Below are 12,048 nucleotides of genomic sequence, written 5' to 3'. Positions count from 1 at the left end.
AATGGAGTTTTGGTCCATACCTGAAGGTAGTTCATTCCGAGCTCAGACACCAAAATGTATTTCGTCAGCACAGATACCTGTTATACAAGATTGCTGCGCGCCCTCGTCCCTCAAGACCTCAGAACAGCAGTCAGAACCGCCAACGACACATCAACCACTCGCAACGGCAGGTGGAGACGGTGAGCTCCTGTCAACGCATAATTCAGATTCCCAAGACGCCAAGAGAGACGAGAAAAAGATGAATATCGACGCGAAGCCATCAGCATCTAGATGCAAGAAAAGGCCGGGAAGCGATCTCCGTAATCAACGGCCCCGCCCCCCGTGAGCTCGCACTCGGAAACAGAATCTTCCTCGCATTTGCGGTCGTCCATCCGTGATAACTAGCGCTGGTCCCGTTGCCTCGGACTCCAACCGCGAATCCTGCAGAGCGAAATGCGACTCAGGTGGTATATATAACGCAACGGCAACCCAGCATCTCCTTTACGAAACTGCAGATATAGACATTTCGCACACTAAGGGAAAAAGAAATACCTATGCGACTAAATCCACCAACCCTTCTCACTGCCTACGGGAAGAACAGCAGCAGCTCAGAAGGCCATTAACAAAGCACCTATCGAACCAGCACTGGCCGTCACCGTGGGCCAGCAGCGATGAAGAAGGAAAAAGGACACAGCATCCATTGCCACCGCCGCCGCCGCCAAGGCCGTCCTTCAACGATCAAGAGCTGTTCTTGAACACGATGGTGGCTGTGCCGCCTGGCTTCATCCCGACCTAGTACGCCGTTAGTACGCCTTGAGCGTCCACAAGAAACCGCACCCGGCCGGGGTTGTACGCACCGTGCAGCCGTTGTTGCCCGAGTACACGCCCTTCTTGAGGGAGCACGTGCCCGAGATATCGCCCGTGATCTCGATATCGAAGTTGAGGACGGCGGTGCTGGTGGGCGAGTTGGGGAAGATGGAGATGTAAGTGATGCCGTCGCTGCTCTTGCCCACACCGATGTTGGTCGGAGCCCAGTTGCCGGCCGACGTCGGGTACGGGCCGCTGTTCCAGACGCAGGCATCCTCGACCGCAACGCCCATGTTGTTGACATAGTACTGAGCAGTCGTCGGCTTGCCCTCCCACACGTAGTACGTCGAGGAATCCGGGTTGGTCAGGGGGTACGTGTTGCCCGGCGACGTGTCGAGCGGAATCACCATGGCCTCGTTGCCAGGGTAGTCAGTCCGGCACACGGCCGCGTTGCCCGAGAGCTCGTTCCGGACGTACACGCCACCAGCACCCGGCTCGCAGATCTTGGGGTGGGAGGGTCGGGTCAGCTCCAGGTACCCGTCCGCGTTGCACCACAACCCGCCGACGGACTGGCCACTAGCGCCCTGCTCCTCGGGCCACTGCGACTTCTCGTAGCCCGGCGGGCAGGCGTACGAGCACATCATGTTAGGCTCGCAAGTTCCCGAGGTCGGGGACTCGATCTTGCTGATCGCGACGCCTTTGATCCACGTGCCGATGTTGGCGAGCGTCGTCCAGCCGTTGGTGCCAACCCAGGGGACCTCGATGGCGCCATACTCGGTCGGCACTTTGTCGCACTTCACCTTGCCGCTGGGGAAGTCCACATTGATGCCGGTGGCCACGGGTTGCGGCGCGGCCGAGGTCGACTTCTTCGGTGTAGGGGTCGACGTGGTCGTCGGCGTAGTCGACGTGCTGGTCGTGGTCGTCGCCTTCTCGAAGAACTCGCCGCCGAGGTCGGTGCTGGCCTTCGAGGTGGTCACGGCTGGAGGAGGGGCGCTGAAAGTGGGCTGCGACGAGCCCATGACGACATACAGACCCTTCGAGATGCCGTCTTCCGCCTGCGCAGCATCGACCCGCTGGCCGTCCAACTCATACACGACCACAGTGGGGCCCTCGACAACTTTGGTGACGATCACGGTATCGCGCTTCTCGACAGGAGAACGGGCATGGTTCTTGGCGTGGAGATGGCGGTGGCCATGATTGTGAGGTTGGGCGGCGACGCCGACAACGACGGCGGCCGCCACGGCACTCTTGATGATTCCCTTCATCTTACCGATCTTTTGGAGCGCAGCAGTCGATCGAGAGGGTCGTTCGCGTCAATGTTCGAACCGGCTCCGCCAGTCGCGAGTCCACCTCCCCTCTGGTTTCGAAACCGATCAGCAAGAGCTGCCCACCTGCCCGTCAGTCTGGCCACCCGCGCAGATCAGGCACCGCCGCGTGAAGATCTGTTGCTGGCCCGTCAAGCGGGCGCAACCAGCCTTGGCTCCCTGCTGTTGCCCTGACCGTCGACCGGGGAGCTCACCTGTTGATGGAACGGGAGGGTGGATAAATCGAAGGAGACGCCCGGGCCCTTTGCACGGAATCGCACCCTAACCCCGGGGTAAAACTGTTATTGCTGGTTGGCAGTTCCAAAGGAATGTGAGAGAGAGTCGGTTCAAGACTCTCTGTTGGATGGAAGTCTCGTTGCAAGCGGGGAAGCGGCGTCGAGGACGAGGAAAACGAGCGACCTGCAGTTCAAGAGAGTGATGAACTGGAGGGAGATTGGGGAGCCTCTCAAAATGGGTGGAGGGTGCGATGAATGAGAGGCAACGCAAAGGAAAAGGAGCGAAATGAGCGCCGTCCGGGATGGGACCCCAGGGCCTTGCCAAGAACAGGGCAGTGGCCAGGGGCGGCTGGAGGTTATACAGTCGCCCCCTGGTTTGTTTGTTAGTTTGGTACTTACGGTGGGCCACAACAAGGGTTTGAAAGCCAATCAACAATGGATTGCAAAAACTGTACAGTACTTAATCTTCCATAGAAAAACAGAAGCGAAACAGGTCAATCTCAGTACCTCGTGTACCCCTCCGAATCTCAACACCTGCGCCAGCCGCCTTGGCATGGAATGAACCAACCGCAACAGATAGTCAGAGGGCACCGCATTCCACGCCTGCAAAATAGCTTCCTTCAATGCCTCGACGGTTGGCCGGCTAGGATAGTAAAGCTGAACTGCCCACCTGGCTGATCTGGCTGATCTGGCTGATTTGGCTGATTTGGCTGCCCTGGCCGATTTTGAAGGATTTGATGGTTTTGATGGTGGTGATGCTTTTTTGATGGTTTGGTGGAATGCAGTGCCAGAGCTAGGAACTAAACAGGTGGGTAAAAAGGCCGAGTTTGGTTGGCTGTAGGCCCCTGTCAAAAAGTGGGGGCAAGAACCAAACTAACAAACAAACCAGGAGTGTCCTGTAGAGGTCCCGCCAAGACTAATTTCGGCCAATTGTCGGCAATGTTTTTACAGCGTCAGTACCCCGCTAAGACCGCCAAGGGGTTTGCACTATCGCCACGGGTTAGCCATAGGTTAGTTCGCCGGGGGTGCGGGGGGCGACGCTAGCCCCCCGCTGGTTAGGATTCGGGTTAAGGTTAGGGTGAGGGTCAAGGTTAGGGTGCGGGTTAACTTCGTTTTCTTTTTTTTCGATTTGGTTGAGGTTTAGTGAAGTTGTTGCTACGAGTCTTTGAGATTGTGCATTGTCGATGTTGCTCTAAGTCGTCGCGGCCCCGCTTACCCCGTGGCGATTGTAAATACTTGTAAGCGGCAACCTCCGAAATTAGTCTTGGCGGGACCTCTATAACCACGACCCAGGGGCGACGCTGCTTTGGCGAGATTGCGTCTTTCTGCAAAGGGGTGCGAGACGATTGGGGGGGCGGCTATTCCGTACCTGCAGGTACCGCTGGCAGGGATGGCCCTCTCAGGGGCGTGTCTCAGAAAGAAAACCCTCCCATCCCCCATCCAACTGTGTCTACGCATTGCGGCCGAACACAGTACGGATGTGCAGTACAGATATATGAGATTTAATTGGCCTTCCCCCGCTTCCAAGGCTCTATTCGCCGAGAAGCCAGCAAAAACGATTCTTGGGGCGAGGGCGTAAACACTGACAGATCAATCCAAGAAGGATGGACATGTGAGATCATCCAGAAGGGCTTCCTGCTCGACCAGGAACACCCGTAGTAGCAGTACTCTCCCTACCTAACGTAGTCTATGCCGCGTATCCCATCCACAGTACGGAATAGTGTAAGTGCCGTTCTGCAAGGATATTAGTGTAGTATATGTGAAGGCCCACTAACGTACACAGTGCACAGTAAGGGGAGGTTGGGCCGGCGATCACCATGAAATTCGACGTTGACAACGGCGTTTTGCGCTGGCTGCTCTGATTGACAGATGGCCGCCTCAGCGACTCCACGTGGAAGTCGTCAGCGCACGATGAGGCACCCTGCGTCGTCCCACCTGGTGCCTGACTAGATCAATTCAGGGATAATTAGCAGTCGTGGCCCTCAGTTCACTTGGCACCCAAGAGTCCAGCCTTCGTCCTCCAAGTGGATGCTGACTCGAAATCATGCGAATGTGAGTTGCACAGTCGAAGTGCGGGAGCACAGGCATGGGCGGAAATGCAGAAAAGGTGCATCTCCTCGGCCTGAATTCACAACTCTTTTGCGCTTCTTTGGCCTCTTTCTCTCTCTTTTTTCCCCTTTCTCCCTCTCACCCTCCCTTTGTCCCTCTCTCTCCCCTCCCCCCATTCTCTCATTCGCTCTCTCTCTCGCTCCCGCTCTCTCTCTCCTTTTTTTTCTCCCGCGAGAAGGGAGGAGTGATTTCCGAACAGTTTCCAGGCGTCGACACAGAGATCCGCGGACCGCCAATTTGCCGCAATCAGAACGAAAATCTGGAAGCGATTCTGCCGGAACCGGTGATGAACGCACATCTCGCCAGCCAGAGAGCCATGCTACCTCGTGAAGTAGCCAAGGAGGTGGCAACTTGAAGCAGGATTTAGTGTAGACGGCAACTACGGAAGTACTCCGTTCTTTGCATGGTACGCTGTACTGCCCGTCTAATGACGGACTCTCCGTGTTTTTTCAAGTACCTACACTCTCCGTAGATCTCACATCAAGACCGCCACGAGACAGCGCATGAAGTCCGGGTTAGTTATCGAGCAAGACGACTTACTTACATGCGTATATGTACTTCCGTACATAGGTAGTAGGCCAACATTCAGTCTAATAAAAAATCACCCCGAAGGCGCCCGTCTGGTCACCGATGCAGATTTGACGTTTCAAAGAGACTGGCTGGGGCGCCGGTAGTTAACCCACAGCATCCGAGTGTTCCAAGTTTAGAATGCCAGTGGGGGCCGTTGGCTGCATTCTCGCAACACGTAACAGGCCTGCGTGAGGTGGTGAAGTCTAGCTAAGAGGCTGAAGCAGGCACAGCGTATGGCCGATGGTTGACTCAAACATTGCTGCTATCTCATGTGGGGCCTCCCGCTCTGCAACCGGAAGCGGCTTGCAACTGTTTTCACGGTTGGTCGCAAGGATGTATCAGTATCTCAAACATCTTCCCCTTGGTCTTGCCTTGCCTTTGTTGTTGGCATGCCGCCAAACGAGGATTCGCCGCGCAACGGCATCGACCCGGTGTCCTCCACCTGGCCGGCCAATATCTCACCGACGCCAATGAGTCTCTCAGATATCTGAACCGAGTAGGCGGACTTACACAGTAGATTTTCGAGACCGATTCTCCACATTAGGCACAGCCTCATACCGCGATGTCGCCCGCACAGGTAACCCTGACTCGCACGTCAGTTGGTCGGTTGTCACGACAAAGCCATCTGTGTAGGTAATTACCTAGATATTCACATACCTACCTGAGTTACCCGCCCCGACGGTTTGCGGAACCATACTGCGGTAACGTGCTGTGAGTAGGGTGGGACCTTTGCTGCTCATCCAACAGTTTAGAGCGGGATGCTGCTTAACTGACCCAACTCTCTTGATGGTTTTGAAGGTCCAATGTTCCGCCCCAGTCATTTTCCCAGACGACAGCTGAAGTGCGCAGATACATCCATCGAGCTACTTGAGTTGGGCGGCAGTCGGTCAGAGACGGAGACCTTGGTGGCAGACTTGCGTTGTGAGCCCAGTCCGGCGGCTCTTTCCAAGGAGCCCGGGAAACCAAGCAACTCGAGAAGTACGGATTCTTGATCTACGTTGCATGGGGTTATCTCCATAGCACCAAGCGTTCACGTCTCGTTCTTGTGGTGACCTCGCAGCCTGCACCTGAGAGAGCTGAAAATCCGTTCGATAAGCAGTAACCAAGATAGGAAAAGTGAAGCGGCGCTGGTTTGACCGTCGAAAACAAGTTCGCGCCACGAGGCTGGACCAGCCAAGCATGGCAGTGAAGCTTGGACGTGCTGAAGGAGTGTTACACTAACCTGAAGTGCCTCGGGCAGCGCCTTGGCGCCCTCGGCCGTCTGGCACTCGGTGGCAGAGGAGTGGGTGGGTCTCGGAGGAGGCTTGCCAGCTGCTGCGCCCACATTTCTCGCTCGCTCACAGCCTTCCCTCCCTCCAACTCACGCCCACCAGCCTGACCTATCTGCGGAGTTACCTACCATCTCCCCACCATCACTGCCTTGAACCGCGTTCTCCTGCGACACGGCGACTGCCTGCATCGTGGACAGCAGTCCGACCCGAGTCGATAAATTTCCGTCAACCAATTACCCACCTTCCGGGCCGCCTCGACGCTGCCGAGGCGCTGCGTAAAAGCCATCCCGTCTGCTTTGCTTTCCGAGAGCTCTCGCCACGATCTCCAGCCACACATCAAGCCTCGAGCACCACCATCACCCTTGAGATGCGAGAGTGCGGCCGGTGACGCTGCAAACCCGGCGGAACTCGTATCCAGCGGCCTGGGAATAGGGTCTCCGGCTTGAGCGCCTCTGTTCCACCTTGTCCTCGCCCATTTCTGACGCCATGGACTCGGACCGGGGCCCCACCGCCGCAGAAGCTCCGCGCGCGCCGTCGACCTCAACCGTGCCGCAGCCTGTTTCGGCTCCCTTCGCGCCCGTTGGTGACTTAACCCGACAGAAGTCGCTGAAGCGTGCGCGAGAGACGACACCCACCTCACAAGATTCGCTGGTTCCCGGTGGCGACATATCGCCGTCCAAGATTGCCCGTCTGGTCGGGTTTGCGCGGCACTCGCATCAGCCCTCGACCGATGGGGCTGTCGGAGACGGAGCGAGCGGTAAAGACGAATTGCAGCAACAGCAACAGCAGCAGCAGCAGCCGCCGCAGCAGCAACAGGAACAGCTGCTGCCCGAGCTGGAACACAGTGAACACCAAGTATCGGCCCAAAAGGCCCTTGACGACCTGATGTCGGGCGTCGCCGCAGACGTGAACCAACCCCGAGATGCGCCGTCAGACACGGGACAATCGGAAGCCGAGGCCGCTGCCGCTGCCGCAGCGAGAGCTCTCAGCTCCGTTCACATCCCTACGGAACACGTCGCTGCCGATGATCTGCAGGATGTTAGTCCGCAGAGCGGCACAAGCGCTGCGAGCCTAGAAGACGGAGAACGACAAGGGGCTGACAGTCCCAATGCCATGGATGTTGACCCGCACAATGGTGAAAATGCGTACGGGCAGCAGCCCGAGGCGCAGATGGAAGACAAGACGGCGACTTCCCTCTCGTACCCAGGAACCATGCCGGCGCCGGGGCCTCCCCAGCGGATGATGAGCATGCCGATACCGAACCCACAGACACCAACCGTCGATCTCCCACCTAGTTCGCCCAGCTCGAACAAAAAACACAAGTGCCCGTACTGCGAAACCGAGTTCACGCGCCATCATAACCTCAAGAGCCACCTTCTCACGCATAGCCAGGAGAAGCCCTACGTGTGCCAGTCGTGCCAGATGCGCTTCCGCCGGCTTCACGACTTGAAGCGCCACAGCAAGCTGCATACGGGTGAGAAGCCGCACGTGTGCCCGAGCTGCGATAGGAAATTTGCCCGCGGCGATGCGCTGGCGAGACACAGTAAAGGAGCGGGCGGCTGCGCAGGCAGAAGACAGACCATGGGCTCCTTCTCCCTCAAGGACGGCTACGACGGGGCCAATGCTGCGGCGGACAGCTCTGCCATGTCGGCTGAGCTGTACGAGGGCGGCGTTGGATCCGACATGTCGGAAGAAGAGCGGCGGCGGTTGAGCATGCCGAGCATCAAGACGCAGCATGTCGGTGGGCAAGCCGGGGCGGAAGGCTACATGGCGGGCCATTCAAACACGTACCCGCCAGCTGGTGCTCGGCCCGGTGCCTCCGGCGGCTTGTACCCGCCTAACGTCGACCGCGGAGCATCAAGCTCGAACACGTCGCCGAGTGTCCCCAGCAGCCACACACCACACACAAGCATATCGTCGATACCGCTGAGCGCGGGCAGCTCGTCCATGTACTCGCAGAGCGGCATGACGGAGAGCCCGAAGCCGCTGAGTCCGGGCGCAGCTTCGGCGAACGCAGCAGGTCAGCCGCGGCCGGCAAACGAGCAGCAGCAAGGCGCTGCCGGGGCAGCTCTACCTTCGCATGGTATGTCACCAGCGGCCAAGCAAGCCTGGCTCTCTCAGTATCCTCCCGCTGACCGAGACGCGACCCAAGGCAACGCCGCGCCAGGTCAGCCAGCGGCGACGCGCGGCCGCGGCGGTGCAGCAAGCGGCGGTGCTCCGCCCCAGGGCCCGGAGAACAACGGCGTTACAGAACCGGGCCCGGCTCTGTGGGCCTACTTTCAACATCTGGAAGGGGCGGTCAACAGGCTCACGAGTCAGGTGGAAGCCGATGCGAGAAGCAGGGCTCAACTGGTTGAGAAGCTCGAGGCGCACGACCAGCACATCGCCGCGCTGGCGGCCGAGGTTGCGGCATTGCGGCAGCAGCTCGCCGGTCCACAGCAGGAGGATTCTCCAGCTGATTCGGGCGTCGCTCAGCCGTAGGGCTGGTGAGTGTGCGACTTGGGAGGAGATTACCGCCGCGGGGAGGAAAGGGCCGGCGCCAAGGGGAGCGGGTTCGGAATTTGCGGTGGCCTGCCTCCATCTGAGGGCGTCCTTTTGTTTTTCGGGCCCCGTTGTATCTTATTTTGTGTCCTTTGTGTGAACATTGCAGGAGCAAACTCAGGGGTACTGGCGGGCGTATGGTCAAGGCGTAAAACACTGAAGGAAAGGTATGTACCAGGGAGGCGGGGTCAAAAGGGCAGAGAGAGGCGCTACAATGGGTCTGAGCTCCGCAGGCTGGTCACCTTAGTTACCAAGTAAGCTCGAACAATGACTGAGCAATTGGTCGATTCAGGCGATCGCTGGGCTAGGTGGTTGGTGCCCTGCAGGGAGCTGGGCTTCACTTTAAGGGAGCGGAGTTGGTTCCCAACGCCGTAGATGGCTTCCATCCTCGACCTCTAAGCGAAAGGTTACGGCTAATCAGCAGAGGGTAATCCTGCGACACCTAGCACCGAAAGGCAGCCATAACACTTTACCCATCTCACTCTTCTTCTCCTTTCCCTGTCTTCTCCCTTTATGTCTTTCTTCCCCCTTTTTTTCTTCGTTTCTTGTGCGAAATACACTACACAGCACAGAGTATGCCGTGCCGTAAACGTTGAATGCTACCTGTGGACGGTGCCAAGAGAGCTTGGCGTACCACATGCTTGGGCAGCAGGGAGCAAGCTGGGCCGCCGCACTGACAGGAAACGTTATCAGTTCGCTACCGGCCGCAGCGCCGCCCCACCTGGTAACGTCATGATGGGCGGCTGGAATGGCCGAAACACGAAAGCCATCGCATCCCTTCCATCCTGCGACCCAACGGTGCTGCACACAAGACCAGGAACCAACCGCATTTTTGCTACTGTGCACGGCCAAGAATGACCCCTCGTCCGATATCTGGCTAGTCGAGCTTCTGATCGCCTGCAAAGGCTGCACCTCCCATCTACTGCATCTCACCTCCCTTGGGTCTCGCCGGTCTACCTGCCGTACGTATTTTAGTTAGATGGAACGCGGGGAGTTGGACGGCCCTTGAACACGATCCCGGTCATCGGTCTGTCGCAGAAGGTGGTACGCACTCAGTACTGAAGTCCCGCCCTGCTACCGCGCCTGGCACAGAGGCGACGGGGGCCGACGCAGAGCCGCTGTTTCCATACCCGGGCATTCCAACGCCAGGCACTCAAGGCCAGGGATCCTAAGCCGCAAGCTCCCTCGACCTTTCCTCGGCCGCGCCCGTTGCGCTGCGCTGTGACCCCATACGTGCCTTACCTACCAGTTCAATTCCTCTCAACGGCGGCCTTCTCCTGCCCCGGCCGGTTAACCAGACACCATGTCTGTTCCGGACCGTGCTCCAGGTAAGCAGTCCTCAAGCGTCTCGAGCTGCCAGCCCATCTACCTACCTCACGCACTGCCTTCATTACATTGTCGCATTGTCCGGTTCGGAACTTGAAGCTCCTCGTAGCACACAGCACAGAACACACAACGGGGAAACGGACGGCATGCCCAGAAGGAGAGGCCCTCGAGGGAGGGCACAGGCCTCCAGCGGATCCGGCCAGGAGCCGCAGCACAACGAAAAGGCCATCGTCGTCCAGCACGTTGACCTTGTTGCAGCCTACCAGACTGACGATGGCCCCCCTCCGTCCATTAATGATGTAGTCGGAGACGCGCCATCTGGGATGGAGAGCGCAGAGACGGTGAGGTTGCCCGGTGCATCTATGCCAACCCGAGCCTCAGCAACCGCTGACACTACGGGCCCCAGGAACCCATCGGCAACATCGTGCCGCCGTCCCCGCCGACCCCCGTGGAATTGGAGATGTGCAGCACCAGCCAGACAGCCGAACTCGGTGACTTGGCCGATTCCGCCGGCGATGTTGCCGAGGATGAGGCGGACGACGTCTCCACTGTGGTTGGATCGACGCCTCCCACCTTCAGCAGGGCGTCTGAAGCTAACGGCCTGGCGCTCTCGGATGGCGGCCTCGCCAAAGATGCGCGAGGCCTCGACTATCCTCCGCTGACCGACGAGGCTGGAGCGGAGGCCGCCGCGCGGGAGCGGGACCGGATGAACGCCTATAGAGCGGGCAGCATCCGGTTCGCGCCCTGGAACATACCGTACCGGCGGCGGCTGCAGACGCTGGCCGTGGTGCTGCACTCGCTGAGCATCGCCGGGCTCGTCTCTTTTTTCTTCTTTCTCTGCGCGATCCCGCTCACGTGGCCGCTCCTGATCCCGTACCTGCTGCATATGCTGCTCTCCAAGTCGGCGACGGACGGTCGCCTGCGCGCGCGCTCGGAGCGGCTGCGGCGCAGCGTCGTGTGGAAGTTTTTCGGCGACTACTTCCCCGCGCAGCTGCACAAGACGCACGAGCTGCCGGCGACGCGCAAGTACATCTTTGGCTACCACCCGCACGGCATCATCTCGCACGGCGCCTTCGCGGCCTTCTCGACCGAGGCGCTCGGGTTCGCGGACAAGTTCCCGGGCATCACCAACAGCCTGCTCACGCTCGACTCCAACTTCCGCATCCCGCTGTACCGCGACTACATCCTGGCCATGGGCATCCAGTCGGTGTCCAAGGAGTCCATCACCAACATCCTCTCGCGGGGCGGGGCGGACGGCGCGGGCATGGGCCGGGCGGTGACCATCGTGGTGGGCGGGGCGCGCGAGTCGCTCGAGGCGCAGCCGGGCGTCATGCACCTGGTGCTGGCGGAGCGCAAGGGGTTCGTCAAGATGGCGCTGCGCACGGGGGCGGACCTGGTGCCCGTGCTCGCGTTCGGCGAGAACGACCTGTACGACCAGGTCAGCCCGCAGCACCACCCGCTGCTGCGCCGCCTGCAGATGTGGGTGCTGCGCACGCTCAAGTTCACGCTGCCCTTCCTGCACGGCCGCGGCATCTTCAACTACGACGTGGGCCTGATGCCGTACCGCCGGCCGCTGAACATCGTCGTGGGCCGGCCCATCGCGGTGACCCGCGTGCCGGACGCCGAGATGGAGAGCCGCGAGGTCGACCGGCTGCACAGGGAGTACGTGCGGGAGCTGCAGCGCATGTGGGACGCGTACAAGGATGTCTTTGCCCGGGGCCGCAAGGAGGAGTTGCAGATTCTGAAGTGAGGCGGCTAGCCTACCTACTTTTGCCTTGCCCTCTACAGTAGTATTCATTGCTCTTCGGCGTTGTCGGTTTGGGTCGAGAGGTTGTTTCATCCGTACTTTAGCCTGCAGCATGTGATACTTACCTGATGTTACGTACCTCGAATGTATTGTCCAGC

The 12,048-nt window shown here is 59.2% G+C and overlaps 3 protein-coding genes across 3 annotated transcripts; 2 read left to right on the top strand and 1 right to left on the bottom strand.

Annotated features, from left to right (window-relative positions):
* Nucleotides 1-41: 41 nt before the first annotated feature.
* On the bottom strand, nucleotides 42-2,529 carry THITE_126254 (uncharacterized protein). Its single transcript, XM_003651639.1, has 3 exons — nucleotides 2,306-2,529; nucleotides 837-2,169; nucleotides 42-771 (listed from the first exon to the last, which is right to left on the bottom strand). The coding sequence occupies exons 2-3, from the start codon at nucleotides 2,049-2,051 to the stop codon at nucleotides 718-720; spliced, it is 1,269 nt and encodes a 422-aa protein (XP_003651687.1). The 5' UTR covers nucleotides 2,052-2,169; nucleotides 2,306-2,529; the 3' UTR covers nucleotides 42-717.
* A 4,084-nt stretch (nucleotides 2,530-6,613) lies between these two features.
* THITE_2112250 (uncharacterized protein) lies at nucleotides 6,614-8,892 on the top strand. Its single transcript, XM_003651638.1, has 2 exons — nucleotides 6,614-8,359; nucleotides 8,429-8,892. Exons 1-2 carry the CDS (start codon nucleotides 6,763-6,765, stop codon nucleotides 8,755-8,757), a joined length of 1,926 nt encoding a protein of 641 aa, XP_003651686.1. The 5' UTR covers nucleotides 6,614-6,762; the 3' UTR covers nucleotides 8,758-8,892.
* A 1,397-nt stretch (nucleotides 8,893-10,289) lies between these two features.
* On the top strand, nucleotides 10,290-11,893 carry THITE_2086830 (uncharacterized protein; the record flags this gene model as incomplete). The annotated part of the gene is made up of 2 exons (XM_003651637.1): nucleotides 10,290-10,484; nucleotides 10,550-11,893. 2 exons carry the CDS (start codon nucleotides 10,290-10,292, stop codon nucleotides 11,891-11,893), a joined length of 1,539 nt encoding a protein of 512 aa, XP_003651685.1.
* Nucleotides 11,894-12,048: the final 155 nt, after the last annotated feature.

This window comes from Thermothielavioides terrestris, chromosome 2 (genome assembly GCF_000226115.1).
Source record: "Thermothielavioides terrestris NRRL 8126 chromosome 2, complete sequence".
Taxonomy (NCBI): Eukaryota; Fungi; Ascomycota; class Sordariomycetes; order Sordariales; family Chaetomiaceae; genus Thermothielavioides; species Thermothielavioides terrestris.
Note: the sequence above shows the minus strand (reverse complement) of the source record. Positions and strands in the feature narration are given on the sequence as shown.